This window comes from Aspergillus homomorphus, assembly GCF_003184865.1.
Source record: "Aspergillus homomorphus CBS 101889 unplaced genomic scaffold BO97scaffold_29, whole genome shotgun sequence".
Lineage (NCBI taxonomy): Eukaryota > Fungi > Ascomycota > Eurotiomycetes > Eurotiales > Aspergillaceae > Aspergillus > Aspergillus homomorphus.
Window position 1 is genome coordinate 85,407 of NW_020291915.1, and position 17,890 is coordinate 103,296.

At 52.6% G+C, this 17,890-nt stretch overlaps 6 protein-coding genes across 6 annotated transcripts; 4 read left to right on the top strand and 2 right to left on the bottom strand.

The window, feature by feature from the left end:
* Positions 1-505: 505 nt before the first annotated feature.
* On the top strand, positions 506-2,797 carry BO97DRAFT_372562 (uncharacterized protein; the record flags this gene model as incomplete). The annotated part of the gene is made up of 8 exons (XM_025692870.1): positions 506-879; positions 942-970; positions 1,032-1,071; positions 1,121-1,415; positions 1,468-1,581; positions 1,630-1,955; positions 2,017-2,409; positions 2,468-2,797. Coding segments are annotated over exons 1-8 (1,770 nt in total), but the record flags the coding sequence as incomplete, so codon positions are not given.
* Positions 2,798-4,347: 1,550 nt separating this feature from the next.
* On the top strand, positions 4,348-5,911 carry arfA (putative ADP-ribosylation factor). The gene is made up of 4 exons (XM_025695534.1): positions 4,348-4,917; positions 5,033-5,277; positions 5,345-5,410; positions 5,487-5,911. Exons 1-4 carry the CDS (start codon positions 4,770-4,772, stop codon positions 5,577-5,579), a joined length of 552 nt encoding a protein of 183 aa, XP_025549583.1. The 5' UTR covers positions 4,348-4,769; the 3' UTR covers positions 5,580-5,911.
* An 18-nt stretch (positions 5,912-5,929) lies between these two features.
* BO97DRAFT_125848 (uncharacterized protein) lies at positions 5,930-7,727 on the bottom strand. Its single transcript, XM_025690003.1, has 3 exons — positions 7,650-7,727; positions 7,416-7,596; positions 5,930-7,313 (listed from the first exon to the last, which is right to left on the bottom strand). Exons 2-3 carry the CDS (start codon positions 7,416-7,418, stop codon positions 6,318-6,320), a joined length of 999 nt encoding a protein of 332 aa, XP_025549584.1. The 5' UTR covers positions 7,419-7,596; positions 7,650-7,727; the 3' UTR covers positions 5,930-6,317.
* Positions 7,728-9,115: 1,388 nt separating this feature from the next.
* On the top strand, positions 9,116-12,098 carry BO97DRAFT_406924 (DUF3405 domain-containing protein). Its single transcript, XM_025695535.1, has 2 exons — positions 9,116-9,352; positions 9,414-12,098. The coding sequence occupies exon 2, from the start codon at positions 9,529-9,531 to the stop codon at positions 11,962-11,964; it is 2,436 nt and encodes an 811-aa protein (XP_025549585.1). The 5' UTR covers positions 9,116-9,352; positions 9,414-9,528; the 3' UTR covers positions 11,965-12,098.
* Positions 12,099-13,393: 1,295 nt separating this feature from the next.
* Positions 13,394-15,991, bottom strand: BO97DRAFT_479250 (putative flavin-binding monooxygenase). Its single transcript, XM_025700677.1, has 5 exons — positions 14,969-15,991; positions 14,812-14,918; positions 14,223-14,758; positions 13,688-14,141; positions 13,394-13,546 (listed from the first exon to the last, which is right to left on the bottom strand). The coding sequence occupies exons 1-5, from the start codon at positions 15,576-15,578 to the stop codon at positions 13,415-13,417; spliced, it is 1,839 nt and encodes a 612-aa protein (XP_025549586.1). The 5' UTR covers positions 15,579-15,991; the 3' UTR covers positions 13,394-13,414.
* Positions 15,992-16,678: 687 nt separating this feature from the next.
* On the top strand, positions 16,679-17,596 carry BO97DRAFT_125957 (putative cytosolic Cu/Zn superoxide dismutase). The gene is made up of 2 exons (XM_025690004.1): positions 16,679-17,102; positions 17,181-17,596. The coding sequence occupies exons 1-2, from the start codon at positions 16,865-16,867 to the stop codon at positions 17,492-17,494; spliced, it is 552 nt and encodes a 183-aa protein (XP_025549587.1). The 5' UTR covers positions 16,679-16,864; the 3' UTR covers positions 17,495-17,596.
* The last annotated feature ends 294 nt before the right edge of the window (positions 17,597-17,890 follow it).

Genomic DNA, 17,890 nt, shown 5'->3' on the forward strand with positions numbered 1-17,890 from the left:
TGGGTAACTATGGGGTATGCTGTTGTCTGTGCCTGATAGGGGTCCTTCAGGATGAATGCTATTAAAGTATTAGCCTTATAATACGAGGGTCCATGGATATGCTCGAATGCAGTCAAAGCTCGTATCTAAGTCTACTGCTAGTCCGTGTCGCAATATTGACCAGTGCGCACGGTTCATATAGTCGTGCCGCAAAGGAGTTATATATCAACTGATTGAACAACAATCTCACATTCATCTTTCTCAAGCCTTTCACCTGGTCCTAGCTCGCAGATCATTAATGCAATTGAATCAACCAGATGATAACTTTCCGCGCCCACCATCAGCGATACGCGCCCGCTTCCAGCCCCCCTTGGCAGGAAGTTGTTAACATACCCCTCGTGTTGCGGACGAGTCAGCTGGCTGCAGGCACTGGCGCCCGCGCTGGGCGGCAAGCTACATTGTCTCAGCTCTTAAAAGGTCGCCTGGAGCTGCGCGAGGCTGGAAATGCGAGACATATTTTGATCGAGTACAGCAGACTGCTGCTTACTTCAAAATAGCGCCAGCGCCTGGTTTTTCTTCTCCCCTTTCTTCCACTCCCATACTCCGTCATTGTATGTACTCTCTGGCGGCTGCCCACACCTACAAGCAAACCGAGAGATGTCCGAGCCTGCGACAGTCGACAGCACTCACACACCCCAAGATTATTATTCCAGTTTTACTCAAAGGCCGGAGCTTGGACACAAGTTCCGCGACATCGATGATTCCGCCAACCTGAAGCAGTACCGAGCTGTCCTACAAGATCCGCAGACGAGGAACTTTGTCCTCGACTTTGGCAATGAAGATGCGTGGTGTGCAGTAAACTTGGACCAGGAAGACATCGCGCTGCTCTTACACAAGCCAGTACGTGAGATAAGCCTATACCCTGATATCCGCGAATGATGCTAACGCTGGGTATTGCTTAGAAGCCGAAATGCTTCGGGACCCGGTGGATGTAAGTAGTACACGCATCATCCAACACGAATGGCGACACCTTACTGAACATTGTCTACCAGCAACATATGGGCTCCCGAGCAGCAGAAGGATCTGATCAAGGTCAGACAGATGTTGAACTGGCCGTTATGGCTTCTACTGACATCCTTAGACCATCACTAGTCACTATGGTGTGTCCGAACGGCTACAGGGCATGATGTGCACAGACCCGGTCGAGCGTCCATCAAAGCCTCCAGCTCCTGCTGAGCCTCCAAGGATTAGCTTCCATGCAAGACAGCTCGATAGACTACATTCGCCCCGCTTGGACGACCTCGAAGAAGGCAACGCTCTGAGGAGTCTGACAGATCCCGAGGAAATTAGCGCACTGGCATCTTTCAGGGGGCTCACCTTCGCCCATGTTATCGATCAGATCTGGCACTTTTGCTCTGTGGATTATGGACCAAGATGTATGCCCGACTTTTCTCAATTGTCAGAGGCAGGATTCTCACGATAGGGCAGATACCTGCGTTGGGTATAACTCGATCTACGTGATCCCAGGTTTCGAAATGGACAACGGGAAAGACCTACCCAATGGCAGGCGGTTGTGGTCCTGGTTGATTTTGTGTGATGATGGTACGAATCTTCCCTCCATTTGCCCAAGTCCAATACTGATGTGCACAGGAACTGTCATATATATGCAAGAGAACCCGTTTCCTGGCTTATCTGGTCCATCGGAGAAAGAAATCAAGGCTGTTCTCGGCGTGGTGCGGCGGAACATGCAGCTTATCTTCGCCGGGGTATCCAAGTATCATCCCACTTCTTCAGAAAGCGACTCCCTGGTGACTATCCGGGTACGACCATCCCCGGAGGCGGGTCCCGAACAGACGAGCATTAGGCAAGAGGATGGCCCGAGTCTACTTTTTTACTATATCTTCGATGACTGGGTGGCATCTTATGCTCTTGTTGCGAAGCGTGAGCATAAATACGGTGTGGCTTTGGATCGGTTGGTACGCCATTCTGTGGCTCCCCTATTGCATCTTGTTCTCTGCCACTAATCCCTTGAGGTAGAGGAGAGATATGCTGGCTAAGCCGGTCGTAGACTTGATAGACGAGTTACACTGGCTGGGAAGGCGACTGGCGGTCCTCAAGCGTCTCTACCAGAGCTACGAGCTCATCATGATGCGCATTCTGCAACGACAGCGGTCGCTCCAGGACAAAGCACGCCACAACCGCCCTCAGTTGGCGCTCGGACAGACATTCGATGACGACGACTCCGTCGATGCTCAACAGCAATCTATGCAAAGCAGCTTCAGTCTCGCGAGTGCCCCGGCCGATTCAGTCGGCGTATACCTAAGCTCCACGGCCGTGGCTCGATTCGAGAGGTTGATCGACCGCATCAAGCTGTATTGCCTTTCTGAAATTGACACTTGCTTGACGGAGAAAGAGAATCTGACCTTCTTGGTGCGGCTCCTTTCTCTTCTTGGAATATCCCCGCTTGAGACTGACTCTTCGTGCACAGAACTTCAACTTGATCGCGCTTAAAGATTCACAAGCTGTGGAAAAACTAACCCGGATCACTATCTTGTTGGCGAAGGTGACGATCCTCTTTCTACCGGTCAGTCTGATGACGGGGTACTTTTCGACAGAGCTTCAGAATGTCAAAGGAACGTACACGATCACGCAGTACTGGGCCAGCTTCGGCGTGATCATGTTCTTGTCCTTCGTGTCGCTGGTTTTCTTCGGTTATGTGAGTGACACGGTGGAGGGTAAACCGATCTACGAGTCGTTGTTCCAGAAGTTCTTCCGGTTGTCTCGGAGCAAGATTTCGCACAGTCGCAGGGATGCACCGAGCAGTTGACCCTGTCCGTCTTGAGGGGTGCGATGGAATTCAGGTGACTTTGACTGACGAGGAATTAATATGTACTATACACGAATTCTTAGCGAAGAATAGAATGTTGCAGGAGTCATCTAAAGCTATAAACAATAAGCTGAAGTATGGTTGATTCAACACCTACCTTAGACACTACAGTTAAAAGGGAAGGAGATCTGGCGAGTACACTCCGGAAAAATGTAACCCTGATCTGACCTGAGTTGAGGGGAGGGGGATCCAAACCAGGGTCCCAGATTTTTGTATGCAATTCTGCCACATGGCAAACGGTGTACCGTCAACAGTGGTAGATCCATAATCTTTGTTCCCGCATAAGCCTGGGTCAGAATACCAACACGAATCGCAGCATGTTGTTTTTTTTCTGAGTCAAACATGATCAAGTGATGACCCGTTTTTCGAGGTACCCCTCAAACATGGAACAGAGAAGGGATCGTAGGTATGCAAGCATGAATAACCCGCATGACGCGTATAGGTCCCACGGTGTTTAAGGCCTGCGGAAGTGGTCCCTGTGGGTTCCGAAGATTAAATATGGCAACGGCCCAATGGAACTTAATTTGCCGAGCAAGCACTCATTGATATCAAATCATGGGGATTGGAACTTCGAATGCATAGATGATGATGCGGTGTATAATTCTGTTTAGGTATATGTTATGGAATATCCAAGATCATTGCCCTTATTAGTAATCTCTCGAGCGCGTGTTGTGGCTGTTTGGCTATGCAGCACGAGGCACGAGGGCAGCCTGCAGTGCAGTAGGTGGTTGAAGCCCCCTTCCCTTCCCGATGATTACCTTGCGCATTACCCCCATAGTGCCACCGATGGCGATCCATTGGGACAAGGTGTACGGTGGTCGGGGATAATTTGTTTTTGGTGCCTGGGAGAGAGGCAAAAGGAAGGGAAGCTGGGTTGGTTACTAGGTAGAAGGATCGAAATAGAGTGATGGTCAGAATCTGGCTACCTAGTCTACTTACTACCCTAATCTAGATGCTTGATAGTTTTGTCTTAGAGGTTGTGAATCGTGATAGTGCCTGCCGTATTGACGGGACGAGGGGCGGGACTTGCCATAGCGGAAGTGTGGTAAGATTACCGCGTAAGATGGTAACAGTTCCATGGACGGGAAACACCGTGTCCTCTTCTGGTGGCCAGGCAGAACTGAGTGTGTCTCAATAGTGCCAGCTGTAGCGGCTCTCCAGGTGGATGGTTATAGAGATCCCAAGAATGATTCTTTGAATATTCTGGATATGATTCATCCTTCATGAACAAGATATTTGGCGTCATTCATGGTGGTGCATGCTTCTAGTGCCCCCCGTTTATAGTCGGTATTGATTGTTTTTGGCTGGTTTCAGTTAGTGACGGAAGCTACGCCGGCGGCTGAATTTCTCGACCTGGCAGTTTTGCTGTTTCTGTTTCTGTTTCTGTCTCTCTCTGTTCTGGTCTCGTTCCCACACCCATTCATTCCCCCCCCCCTCTCTGTATCCACGCCTCCCTCTCTCCCTCCCATCTTCAAATCACATCGGTAAGTACGTCTCTATCTGCTGTCTATGTTAATGTCTAGTGGACTGTTTTCGTGTCTCCTCCACCAAGCATCATATCTCTCTGGCTAGGCTGGCTCTGTCTGGTCTCTGTGTCTTTTTTCCCTTTGCCTCCCTGATCCCATCCACCACTCCCCCTGATTTGTCTTGCCCGCCGTGTTTCCCCGGCGTGACTACCTTAACCTGACGACTTCCACCCCTCGTCGTCCACCTCCATTCCCCTTCGTCATACCACTGTCCTCTTCGCTCTCATATATACCTCTTCAGCCCCTCCTCCCGATCCGTGCTCCATAGCAAGACATCCTCGCGCTCGTGCTTGCATTCTTACACTCTGTCCTGTGCGGTCGCATCTGACATCCTCCGCGCTCTCCATCTAGAACCTTGAAGACTCGCCACCGCCATCATGGGTCTCACTTTCTCCAAAATCTTCGACCGTCTATGGGGACGGAAGGAGATGCGAATTCTGATGGTTGGTCTCGACGCCGCCGGAAAGACCACCATCCTGTACAAGCTCAAGCTCGGTGAAATCGTCACCACCATCCCCACCATCGGTCAGTCACCCTTGCCAACTGTAGTCTCGTCGAGCCATCGGTTCTCTTTCTGCATCCAACTTCTGGGTTATACATGTGAACTGCGGACGCTGACAATTCCCGGGGAATCATGCAGGCTTCAACGTCGAAACCGTCGAATACAAGAACATTCAGTTCACCGTCTGGGACGTCGGTGGTCAGGACAAGATCCGTCCTCTCTGGAGACACTACTTCCAGAACACTCAGGGTATCATTTTCGTCGTCGACAGCAACGATCGGGATCGTGTCGTCGAGGCCCGCGAAGAGTTGCAGCGCATGTTGAACGAGGATGAACTCCGTGACGCCCTTCTCCTGGTCTTCGCTAACAAGCAAGATTTGCCCGTATGTGCTTCAACGCTTGCAATTAATAAATGGATGAAGAAGACGAATACTGATGGTTGTATCACAGAACGCTATGAGCCCTGCCGAAATCACCCAGCAGCTCGGTCTGCAAAGTCTCACTCGCCGCCCCTGGGTAAGTTTTGATATCACCTTGGTGCCTCAGGTATAAATAAGGCTCAAACTGACCTGGTCTTTTCTTTCGTCTGTAGTTCATTCAATCCACCTGCGCCACGACTGGTGATGGTCTGTACGAGGGTCTGGAGTGGCTCGCCGAGACGCTGCGGAAAACCAACCGCGACTAAATGGATATAATGATTGGAGGTATACCTGGAAGCGTGTGACGGGGACAGTTGCAGATGATATGATGGGAAACACAGGGGGGAGAAACCGGGGCCGGCAAAGACACCTCGTGTTGTAGTGTGGAAGGGAAATGCTACTTTGGTGGTTCTTGTATGTTCTCTTACGGCTCTTCATTCCTCTATGCTATTAGCTTTTTTACTTTTTTTTTGTGTTCTCTCTCGATGATATCTATATCTCGGTGTTGATAGCAACGATGATCTCTATCTTCACTCCCGTCCGCAATGCTATCGGATGGATGTCTGGTCGCATGGGGTGACTGGGGGAGCCTACTCGATATTTCACCATCACTCAAGTGAGAAGGTAAAAACGCAACCAGTAGAATCGTGGCATGTGAGTTACAACACAAGGGAGATATAGAATGAACTCTTGCCCGCCCGTTTCATGCTTATCTATAGTCTTATTTATGCAGCGTGATATTCGGGCCGCCCACCACCAGCCCTGCCATATCCGGGTGTGATGATAGCCATTGTGGGCTTGATCTGTGAATCTCCCTCCTTGTCTCCGTACATTGGCTTATCGAGCCGTCCTTTCTTATTCCTCTGCTGGAATATACCGAACGTCCCACAGAAGATGGAATCATAACCGTATAAAAAACCCAGGGTCATAAAACTGACTTCAACCCCCGCTTCTCACCACCGCTACACCACACCATTTCCCCCCCTTCCTCAGGGAGAGAACATTCATCTCCGCAACTCCGTCCCACTAACCCACCAAGCCGCCGCCCGAATAATCTCCAGCACGCACTCCAGCTCCTCGGCATCGCGCGGCGCATACACCATGACAAACCCCGGCGGCACGATCCGCAGCCACCACCACCAGCTGTCGCGCGCCAGCGGGTGGCGCTGACCCCAGCCGCGCTCTACCACGAGCTTCACGTCTGCTGGGTGCAGCGTCAGGTGCAAACTGCCGTCGCTGGGGTGGGCATGGCATACCTCGCCGTTGCAGGTGAGGCGGTGGCGGCGTTGGTGGTTTTGGTGGCTGTGGCTGTGGCTGTTTTGTGGGGTTTGTGGGGATCCTGATGATGGTAGTAATGATGATTTGAGGGCGGGGGAGATGTCTTTTGCTGGGGGTTGCTTTTGGGGATTGGTGATTGTATTTGTGGTTGTTGTGGAGGAGGAAGAGGAGGTGGTGGTAGTTGTGTTATCACACGCTGAGTTCCCGCTCCCGTTCCCTGCGCAGAACATCCCCGTGCTATACTTCTCGAAACACGAGGTGCCCGTGTAGAGCGTATCCGGGTGCTGGGCCACCAGCCGGTGGATCTCTGTCGAGAGCGTCTCGTACATCTCTGCGTCGCTCTTCTGGGTCGTTTGGCGCTGCGGCGCGATCCCTGCGACGGTGGGCCGGGGTCCCGGCCGAGGTGGTAGGTGCGAGGGCGTGAGGAGGCCTTGTTGTGGTTGGACGCAGGGTGGGATCGTCGGTGCTGCTAATGGGTTGCGTAGGATGAAGAGGCGCAGGATGCAGATACGCAGGTAGCCTGCTGGTGTTGAGGGGGTGCCTCCTGGTCCCAGGGCCAGGAAGGCTTGGTAATCTTTGCGGATGGTGTGCATGAGGTATAGGGTTGGGAGGAGGATGAGGAGGAGGCATGTTGTTGTTGTTGTTGTTGGGTCGAGCGTGAAGGTGAGGTGGTGGTTATGGTGGTAGTGGTGGGTGTGGCCGGGTGCGAGGGTCGAGGATGTCTATATTCGGTGATCTATGTCAATGATTGTTCTGCTAGGGCATTGTGTGTGTGGGTTCAAGATTGTGTGTATGTGGAGTAATGGGTCTGGAGCAGTGCGTACCATGATGTCTGTTTGGCTTGATTCTTTGTTGATTGGGCTTGATACAAATCGAAGGCTGGGGTGGTATTCTGGGGATGGCGATTGAAAGGATATAGTTCAGCTCGATCGCCTCAATGCGACGGACGAGAGGACAGCGCCATTCGATGTGCGCGGAGGGTCTGTGAGCTCGCTCTTATACACACTGCTTGGGCTGTGAGTAAGGTGGGTGTCATATCGTGACCCGGCTCTTCGTACCACAACAAAGGAAAGCCTCCCCAGGAATGGCCAGAATCAAGGCGGTTGCTGGGTCAAGACAGTCAAGGGCAGTCAGTAGGTACCGGCAGGCAGGTCTCATGCTGCCACGATAGGTTTCTGCCCTTTGCGTCGAGTACACAGCCTGTATGTGCAGCAAGGCGGGCCAATCAGGGTCACAGTTACATCACACCGCAACTAATCATCCGCAGCCCAGAATGTGATCTATACGGAGAAAGGGAGGCGCACTCTCTCCTTCAGAAGACGCTCGTCCTTCCTCAACGGCTCGGCTACTGCGCGTGGGCGGTATTGTTCGTGGAAGTACTAGGTACAGTCGTCACGGTGATGTATGCCGGCGAAAAGCAGCTAAGGGAGTAAGAGATGAAGCAGCTATGACAAAAGTCAAAGTAACTTCATGAAAAAAAATGGGGCTCGGAGAATAAGACGGCGGGAAAGTCGGGGTCAGCCACGGTATGCCGAAGCTGTCAGCGCATGAGCTGTTTCGTCCAGATAATTTCCCCCTTGTCGCAGGTTTTGAATGCAATACGAGGTGTGTGGATGTCAGCCGTGCAGCGAGGACCATGTCCTTTGTGTCTTGGATAACTCTCCATTGCTAGGCATAGTGAGGAGTCAATCCCCAGCAATGGGTAGTGGAGTCCAATTCACCAAGATGCCGGGGTAATTGTGGGCCCTGAGCACGGTGGTGCTCATTCCCAGGTGCCGGTGGAGGTCATGCCATAATGACACAATATAGGCTCGTGGGAACAAATGCGTTTAACGGGCTGCTGGGAACTGAGGTTGGAATATCAGTGACATCACCGCGCTGATGGCTGCAGGTAACGGATTCCTCGCTTGCTTCCCCGAAAATGCCTGGTGCTCGCACCAAGGAATCAATTGAGACCAATTCGTGTGAAGAGCACTGTCTATTTCTGGGCAAGGACATATCGGTAGTACATAGAGCAGCTGACTCTACTTACCTACTCCGTAAGTCTTTGACTATCGTGTGACTTGTCTTTTGAGTTGGGTGGAGTATGTAATGTAGACCTTATTGCTGATGGCCCGGGCACTGATGCCTTCAGGCCTCAGGCATTCAATATCCCTAACCAGTTTAGCCTTGAAACTGAAGGCACTAATCCTATTATGGACTAACAGGTTGAGTTCCAATGAAGTTCTCGACAACTCTGGAACCGAGGTACCGTTCTCCAGCTCCCAAGTACATCTAGCGGGTTTGCAGCGTTGTTCCTATCGCTATTCGATTCTCTCATTCTTACTTACAAGAATGGAGGCGATTTTGAGATGCCCTTCGGAGCTAGACTCTCCTCGATACTATGGAATCCTGGTTCTAAGACTGGACCTGCCAAGACGGTCAAGTCCTGCCTAGTCTAGTGCAGTAACGCTGGCTGTCCCTTGGGCAACCGCCTGGCGCCGATCTACCAAACACTACGCCGTATACACTCTCGCAGGCCAGCCTCGTGTTTTGTCGATGATTAGTCCGAGAACATTGAATTGTCTCTGCCTTCGCTTCCGGACCTTATTGCCATTGCTCGGCTTTCCTTGGGCTCCGGCAAGTCGAGCTTTCTCGATTATCATTGTTTTTATTGTGCCCTCGTTTCCTCTGTGGAACCGTGTCTATAGATCGGTGGGCAATAGTCAGACACCCGCTTTCGGGCGAACCATTCTGACACTGCTCAGGAACGAATTGACCTGTGCGTTTTCTCTCGTCGCATATCTATGGTTCAAATTCCTCACTGACCTGACACACGATAGCTGCGGATCTTATCCCTCCCATTCCTCGGATCGCTTGTGCCGTTCCATCGATCGCCCTGCCCGGCGCGCATTCCTCTGACGTCGACAACGCCCACCTGTTCATGCTGTGTCCACCATGCCCATTCGAGCCAAAAGGCATCCGGCCTCGCATGCACGGTTCTCTAAGAAGAGTCGCAATGTGGTCGTGGATATAGAAAAACAACCCGCACGTCCTCAACATCACTATCGCCAGTACAGCCAAAGCTCCTTTGACACGGACAATGAGGATAGTGAGGATGACTCCAACAGCTCTTCATCCGCGGCTTCACATCGCCCTATGCTGAACGATGCGCCGGTGCGCCGGCCCCCTCGCATTGCAATGGGCTATCGTGTTCCCCACCGCGTGATGCGATGGCTCTGCATGGGACTGCTTTCGTTCCTCGTAGTATTCATCATTGTTTTATTTCGGTTTACATTTCTCTCAAGCGTCAGTCGAGTCAATGCTCCACTGCCCAAACCTAGTTCGAAACCTCCTACTTGGGAGAGCTTCCCCTTTCTGGAGCGGTACCATGGCGGTATACGAACCTTGGTCACACGTGCGGCAAACGTTCCCGAATATCCCAATGATAGCTTGGAAGCAATGGGACTTGGCAGCACTGCTCCTAAAAACATCACCAATACTTCGAAGCGCGATCAAACAGTGCCTTTTTCAAGCTTGGCTTTCAATCCCTATCCTGACTATGCGTCTCCGGAATACATTGCAAAGTATGGCGAGAAACGAGAATGCTTTCTGGACGAGGACGGGACTCTGCGGATCCCTCTAGTTCACTACTACCCTGGCGTGCCTCGCGGGTTCCCTGACGCAGTTATTGGTTCAAATGAAGTTCTTGGCATCAAGGACGACGTTTGCTTCGACCGCTTTGGTCGACTCGGACCGTATGGTATGGGCTACAGTGTCCGAAAAGGGGGAATTGGCGCAGGCTTAGAAGGAGATCGTGAGGGTGCCGAACATGTCTGGGAGGACTTCCCGCCAATCGACTTTCGGAAGGTTGATTGGGCTGCAGCCCAGAATCGATGCATGGCCACAAACAGTCACCGCTTCCAAGAGCTACCTACACCGCGTCTTAATCGGTTCGTTTCCATGTCGGTCGGCGTTCCGGCATTGGATGATGCGACTCTGTCAAGCTCTCCAGACCAGGGGCAAACGGGGAGCCCCGAAAAGGAACATCTTCCTCGGACCGCGTTTGTTCTTCGCACTTGGCACGACTACCGCTATAGTCCTGATGACATTCTGTATTTGCGTTCGCTGATCTCGGAATTGTCTCTGCAGTCCGGCGGTGAGTACACCATCCACTTTTTGGTGCACGTCAAAGATGAGAATCTCCAAATCTGGGCCGATGACGAAACATACGAGCGTGTGCTCGCAGAAGCCTTGCCGGCCGAGTTCCGTGGTATGGCCACGCTTTGGTCTGAGCGACAAATGGCGCTTATGTACCCCGGTCTGGAGGAGACATGGGCTAGTGGACTCTCTGTACATGGGGTGTATCGAAGCACCCATATGCCCATGCAGTACTTCGCGTACCAGCATCCCGAATACGATTACTACTGGAACTGGGAAATGGATGCCCGATACACCGGCCACTGGTATCACCTTTTCGACAAGGTAGTCAGCTGGGCGCGAGAGCAGCCCCGCAAAGGCCTATGGGAACGCAATGCGCGCTTTTACGTACCGTCAGTGCAAGGAACGTGGGAGGACTTCCGGCAGATGGTACGCGTACAAACCGAGATTGGCACCAACAGCCCCAACAACATGTGGAGCGCACCCAAGCCCGGCCAAAATAAGTCGGCAGCCGAGAAGAACGCCCTGCATCAACAGGGCGACCAATCTGTCTGGGGCCCCGAACGTCCCGCTGAGCAAGATGTCCTCGAAGTCGAGGGCGAAGGCATCCCGCCCACCACGATGGAAAAGGACCGATACGAGTGGGGCGTCGGCGAGGAAGCGGACCTCATAGTGCTCAACCCTCTCTTCGACCCTGAGGGCACGACCTGGGCGCTCCGTGACGACGTGACCGGCTACGACAAGCTCAGCATGCCCCCGCGCCGCACGGCCATCATCACCGCCTCTCGCATGTCCCACAAGCTCCTGCACACCATGCACAAGGAAACCGTCCTCAAGCGCCATACCATGTTCTCGGAGATGTGGCCGGCTTCCACAGCCCTCCACCACGGCTTCAAGGCCGTGTCGGTCCCGCATTCCATCTACCTGGACCGCCGCTGGCCCACCAAATACCTAGAATCCGTGTTCAACGCCGGCCGAAACGGTGCCTCGGGCGGCGCCCGCACCTCCGTCTTTGGCGACCGCGAGCACAACTTCCGCGGCACGACCTGGTTCTACTCGGCGGGCTTCTCGCCAAATCTCTGGCGCCGCTGGCTGGGCTTCAAGGTCGATAACGATGGAGGTGAGCAGGAGGAATTGGCGGGTGAGGGCCGGATGTGTCTTCCTCCGATGCTTCTCCATCCGATCAAGGATGTGGAGATGATTATCGATGATGGCGAGCAAGCAAGAGACTGAAATCAGAAATGAGAAGTTGAAGAAAAGCGGGGGTCTAATTTACGGCACTCCTGGCTTTATGATTCATGTTTCCCTTATTTGTTTCCAGCGACACTCATGTTTAATGTGCATATTATGTGATGTATGATTTTGGCGAATGGGGCCGTTGGTATATAGTAGAATTTAAGTGTCGTCCCCGCGGGATGTATATGACTATCATCACTTTACTCTGTCACTGTGCGTGGTCTGGAAATGCCGGTTCAGATCTCTCTTTTGAGATTTTACTTGCTTGTAAGATCGGTCTAGTGTCTACGTATGTCTCATCGACCTTCAATCACTCGTAGGTGATTGCAATATGATTTGTCATGATACGGGCGAAAACCTTCCTCACTGTGGTTCAGACTGCGTGAGCTATTGCCTCTTATATTGTAACTGCCGCTGCGGGTAAAAAGTGATATTTCTTTCCCTCTGGTCCAGTTGATGTGGCTAATTCATGACTGAATGTCTCGTGTGGAAAGTGAGTGGCTTATGCTCCAACTGCAGCTGTCACGCAGCTTAGTGACAACTGAAGCCAGACGAGGTTACATTTTCTTCTTTCTGTGGCAGAGCTGTTTCGACAGGCGTTCATGACTCCGGTCACTTTCGGTCGATGTTCAACGGCGGTTCCTGCAGTGGGCCCTGCTGGCAGAGCTGAATGCAGAAGATACAGTGGAGTGCAGTCACCAGAGATGGGATCCTGGTCGCGCAGAGAGAGAGAGAGAGAGAGATACAATTCTTACCGGACTTCTACCAATTCGACGCGGGCACTCGCTTCAATCATCATCGCCTAACACGACGCTTCCTCCCATTGACTGCAGCTCTCGACGGCTCTAAAATTGAATCCATCCATTTCAAGCCTCCCGATATGCCCCACTGTCGCTCGACGGCGGCACGAAGCTGTCTATTTGCTGTTCTGTTCAGCTAAGGTGGACTCTTAGTGACGAATATGGTCAAGTACCTACGAGTATGTGCCTGGTAATTGTCGTCGTGTAAGATGTGGAGTGGTCTAGTTCACAACACATGTTGAGAACCTTCCTTGGTGTTCAGGAACACATCGACTCGTACTATGCGGGTGTGGCTGTGTGCCCGATCTACTCTTACTTTTCACTGTGACAAGTCTCCTAGAGATGGGTGCCTTAGAGGGGGGTAGATGTTTAGATGGGTAGAGGTGTTGTTTGCTTCCTTGCCTTTAGTTGGTTGCTACTACCCATTCTCTCACTCTAAGCATTAGCAGAATAAAACACAGCGAAAGATGAGAGAAGGTAGTCGTGGATGCCAAGATCATCAAGTTTAGGCAGTCTTTTCTCTTTCACCAGCAGTCTAGAACTGGAGCTATATGGAAAACAACCCACTACTGTATCCCTGAATCTATGATTTCTAAGTTTGTCTACAAATATCCAAGCATCTTCTTCTGGTTCTAGTACAGAAGAGCTCACAGCTTCGCCTGCACCAACCCCGCCTCTACAGCCTTGATCTGCAACGCCAAAAACTTCGAGTAGATGCGACACAGCGCCAGGTTACCGCCCATATACCAGAACCCGGGGTGGCCGCTGGGGCGCCACATCTGGGATAACTAATATCAGCATACGTATACAGGAAATTAGAGGCTAACCCTGACCATGGCCCCAAAACCAGATTATGAGGTACCACAAGGCCAAGATCGGGGTTGAAACAAGGGACAAGTGGTAAAAACCATCAAACTTACAGCATTGATCTCGCCCTCCTCGTCTAAGTCCCACACATCCTTGAGTCGATCGGCCACCCGATCTCCCAGGACCTTCCGGACCGTCGTCCGCATGTTGTCATACCCCGTCGCGAGCACAACGATTTCCGCGTCGAGCGTCGAGCCGTCCTTGAGCGTGATGCCTCGCTCCGTGAAGTGGGAGATACCCTCTGGGCTGCGCTTGACGGCGATCTGGCCGGCCGCGATGAGGGGGCTGCAGCCCACATCGATGTAGTATCCGCCGCCGCGGGTCATGTAGGCGCGCGGGATGCCGGCGCCGTCGACGCCGAGGTCGAGAGCAAAGCCGGCGCGTTCGAGGCCTGTGAGGAGGTCGTGTTCGGCGGCTTGGACTCGTCTGGTGAAGTGGACGTCGAGGGCGAAGCGAAGGGGGTAGGGGAGGCTTTCGGCTATGAGGTCTGCTTCTTCGGTGGGGGGACTTGGTTGTTGAGATAGTGTTAGTGGATTGTGGATTGTATAGGTGGGTGGGATGTCTAGGAAATGGAAAGAGAGGGATTACCCGTTCTCTTCGTGGAGCCCTTCGTGCATCATCAGAACCCCCTTTTCGGCAGTGATAACGTAGGTGCCGCGGCGTTGGAGCATGGTCACCTCTGCGCCGTTTTCGTGATAATTCTGGGCGATGTCGTGGCCGCTGTTGCCTGTGCCTACAACGACTACCCGCTTCCCTTGGACGTCGTGGGAGGATGCATCGTCGTGCTGGCTTGCGTGGTAGATGGTGCCCTTGAAGTGCCCTTGGCCTGAGAAGGTCGGCACCAAAGGCTCCCCTGAGTGGCCGGTGCACCATATCAGATGGCGTGGGTGAAGGGTTCGCTCCTCCCCGCTACCGCGACTCACGACCACGGTCCATTCGTGCTTGGTGTTATCGTAGGTAGCGGACTTGATCGAGGTTTGCAGCCAAACGTTGAGCTCCATGATGCTGGCGTATGCTTCGAACCAGTCGGCAAGCTTGTCCTTCGGCGTGTATTGTGGCCAGTTCTTAGGAAACGGGAGATAAGCCATGTGAGTGAACTCGACAGGGTCGTGGGTGACGAGAGTCTGCGAGGATGTTAAGGACTGTTGACCAGTGATGGAATCGTATGAAAGCTCACCCTGTAACGCTTCCTCCAGTTGTCACCTATCCTTTCGTTCCGGTCGACTATAAGGTTAGACACGCCCAGAGACTGAAGTCGAGCGGCAATGTTGAGACCGGATTGTCCTGGCTGGCTGTTAGCTGATACCAGTGTTTATGTAGACTATAGTGCTCACCAGCGCCAATTATCAAGGCTCTAGGTTCCTCATCCTCGAACTTGCTTAATCTCTGGCGTCGTTCCAGCCAGTTTCCCTGGCTGAGACCACCAGGCATAGTTTCGATGGTGCCCTGTGCTCTGCGTAGACCCAGGGGCTCTTCGAAAGACTTCAGTTCCTGCAGCGTCGTACACATTGAATATGCCTTCCATTCGCCGGCTTCATTCTGTGCCAGTCGAACCACGCCAGTTCCATGACCCACACACGTCTCGAAAAAGAACATGGAGGTGATCCATCTCAACCCTTCTATTGGAGATTCCAGCTTGGGCTGAAATTTGCCCTCGTGTTGTATACGAAGGGCAGACAGGCCAGCCCGGGCCTGATTCTGAGCCAGAAAATCCTGTATCCGATCACGATTCTGTATCGTGCGCAGATCCCAATTCATCGCCAGCATATCTCTCCACCAAGATTCTTCGTGGAATAGACTTGAGAGTTGGTGGAAAGAGCCCGTGGTCAGGACTACCTCCAAGTTGGTAAGCCATCGCTGAACGATGCCTCGGGGATCCAGCGCGCCGATGACCGATGGTGTCTTGGGCAGTTGGATTATATAATGTGACTGGGCAAGAGACATCGTGATCTAGGATCGAATCCAGCGAGAAAAGATACAGAGAGGCCGCGGGTCGTTTCGTCGGAGTCGTCTTTCTGAGCGTCAGCCAGCAAGAGGCTGACCTTCCAGTCGAATAAATAAGTGACATTTTCCATTGTACATCACAGCTTATCAACAGCTTTGTGATCGAAGAATGAGTGGATCCAAATCTGTAGGTAGGACATTCTCCGAGCTGCCGAAGGTCAACCGCAGAGAAGTCCGGAGTCCGCGATATGAGGCATCAGTTGGGAATGAGCGAGTGGAGTCCAGACTGCGGGGAAGCAGCCCGACATTAAGTCGATCCTCCCCCCTTCCAGCAACAGACCCTTTCGTCCATTCGATCCTGCTGGGTCTCGCTCGGCGTCTCTCTGCCCGAGAACTCAGACAAGAAACCGAAGCCATCCGACCGAGATGCATAAAAAGCGATGCAGAGGCGGAGTGAGATAGAAAGGAAGCTTTCCGGCCTCGTCACGAGACTCAGCCATAGCCCGTCATCGTTGTTGTGATTGTGATTGCGATCGCATTTGCTGTTACCACCAACCTACTCGTCCAAAACAACCTTTATGATCTATCCAACAATCCTCATCGTGTCCCAAATCGTGTGTTGCATCGCTCTCTTCGATCGACCCTCGTATAGCCAGCATGGCTTTGCCAGTCGATAAGCGTTACTATTTCTGAATGCGGGGGATGAGCAAATCGCCAGGCTGCAGCAGACTCAGGAACAGGAACAGACCCTCCCTGACTACGTGGGTCGACGATGAAGTATTGATGAAGTCAGCCCCAAGGTGGGCGATGCATAGTAGGTGGTTGTCGACTTCCAATTTGTCACAATTTGTCACTAAAAAGGGATACGAACCGGCAAGCTCCAAGCCACGGTGACATTGCCCACCGCTATTGAGGTCGGTGTAACAAGGGATGGTGACGGTCTGCCCAGTGCATTTCTACCGCAACCGGCCAACAGCAACACCAGCCCTGATTGACGTTGGATGTGCTTAGCTCAGTAACCCAACTGAAGCTCTTCTTTGGGACTGATGGCCTCGAAACTACCCTGGGCCTGATATAAAACCCGCCGTTGCCAAGGTCGCACTTTCCTTCAATCCGTGATTACTCTGCGCCGTACAATCAAGGGTCCCCTTGCTTCGTTCTCGTCAACAACCATTGCAAAAGCGAAACATAAAAAGCAGCACCCTCGCACAACGAGCCGCGGTTCACGACATCGGATAGACTCCGCCTCCCTCCCATCTATTTATTTCATTCGAGTTCTTCCAACCATGTGGTCTCAGACTCTCTCTTGGGCCTCGCTGGGCCTCCTCTGCCTCCGAGCAACGGCAGCAGCCACTGATGCGCCCGTGGTGCGGGGCAACAACGATTCCATTTGGCAAGTTCAGCTTCTGCACAAGGACAACACCACGGTGCAGGGTTATCTCAAGGCGACTCCTGGGCCCAACCATGTGGGCGTGACTATTTATGCTAAGTTCTGGGGCATTCCCGAGGAGGGACTCCCTCTGCGTATGTGTTGCCCATCGCAGCGAGTTTCTCATCTCGCTTAGCTCGACCCTGTCGTACTGACTGGTTTCCTTCAACTAGTATACCACGTCCACAAGCAGCGTGTCCCCGAAGACGGCAACTGCTACAGCACCAGCGGTCACCTTGACCCCTATGGCCGCACCGATCAACCTCCCTGCGACATCAAGGCGCCTCAGACTTGCGAGGTCGGCGATCTCAGCGGAAAACATGGCCCCATCTGGGCGCCCCCTGGCGAGTCCGTCGCAATCTCGTACCCCGACTGGTTCCTGTCCAACGTTGAGGGCTCACCCGCATTCTTCGGAAACTTGTCCGTGGTGGTGCACGCGGCCGACAACACCCGTTTGACATGTGGAAATTTCGAAATGGCCAATTGATAGAGCAGATGTTAGTGTTCGCGATATATGTATCGGGTGTACGTTCGTGGGCGATGGCGGAGTGGTGCTGTTCCTGGATAGTCTTTGATCGGCTATTGTTAGTTGACCACACGACTTATTAATAGTTAATGAGAGGCTTATTATTCCTGTCAGCGCTGCTTGCTTCGGTATCTGTTTCTGTGAGCTTCGAACCCTTATACAGGCCTATCGCAGACATAGCTCCTGTGTAGACATTGTGTCGTGTGCCTTGTGCAGGAAGCACGATGCACAGTACAAACGTACTTGGTCAAGGCCACTAGGCTTAGTATGGATGAGTTCCCTTCTGTCAGGTCCAAGGTCCAAGGACCCCTCCCCCAATGGAGTCAATGGAAGCCGGCAACTGCGGAGAAAGGCTCT

Excerpts from the sequence above, each read along its gene's own strand:
- arfA (XM_025695534.1), top strand. The coding sequence starts at position 4,770 with ATGGGTCTCACTTTCTCCAAAATCTTCGACCGTCTATGGGGACGGAAG. Across the intron at positions 4,918-5,032 it reads CACCACCATCCCCACCATCG|GCTTCAACGTCGAAACCGTC; the intron begins GTCAGTCACCCT and ends GGAATCATGCAG. Across the intron at positions 5,278-5,344 it reads CTAACAAGCAAGATTTGCCC|AACGCTATGAGCCCTGCCGA; the intron begins GTATGTGCTTCA and ends GTTGTATCACAG.
- BO97DRAFT_406924 (XM_025695535.1), top strand. The coding sequence starts at position 9,529 with ATGCCCATTCGAGCCAAAAGGCATCCGGCCTCGCATGCACGGTTCTCT.
- BO97DRAFT_479250 (XM_025700677.1), bottom strand. The coding sequence starts at position 15,578 with ATGTCTCTTGCCCAGTCACATTATATAATCCAACTGCCCAAGACACCA. Across the intron at positions 14,919-14,968 it reads AGCCTTGATAATTGGCGCTG|GACAATCCGGTCTCAACATT; the intron begins GTGAGCACTATA and ends ACAGCCAGCCAG. Across the intron at positions 13,547-13,687 it reads AGGAGGGCGAGATCAATGCT|ATGTGGCGCCCCAGCGGCCA; the intron begins GTAAGTTTGATG and ends TAGTTATCCCAG.
- BO97DRAFT_125957 (XM_025690004.1), top strand. The coding sequence starts at position 16,865 with ATGTGGTCTCAGACTCTCTCTTGGGCCTCGCTGGGCCTCCTCTGCCTC. Across the intron at positions 17,103-17,180 it reads CGAGGAGGGACTCCCTCTGC|TATACCACGTCCACAAGCAG; the intron begins GTATGTGTTGCC and ends TCCTTCAACTAG.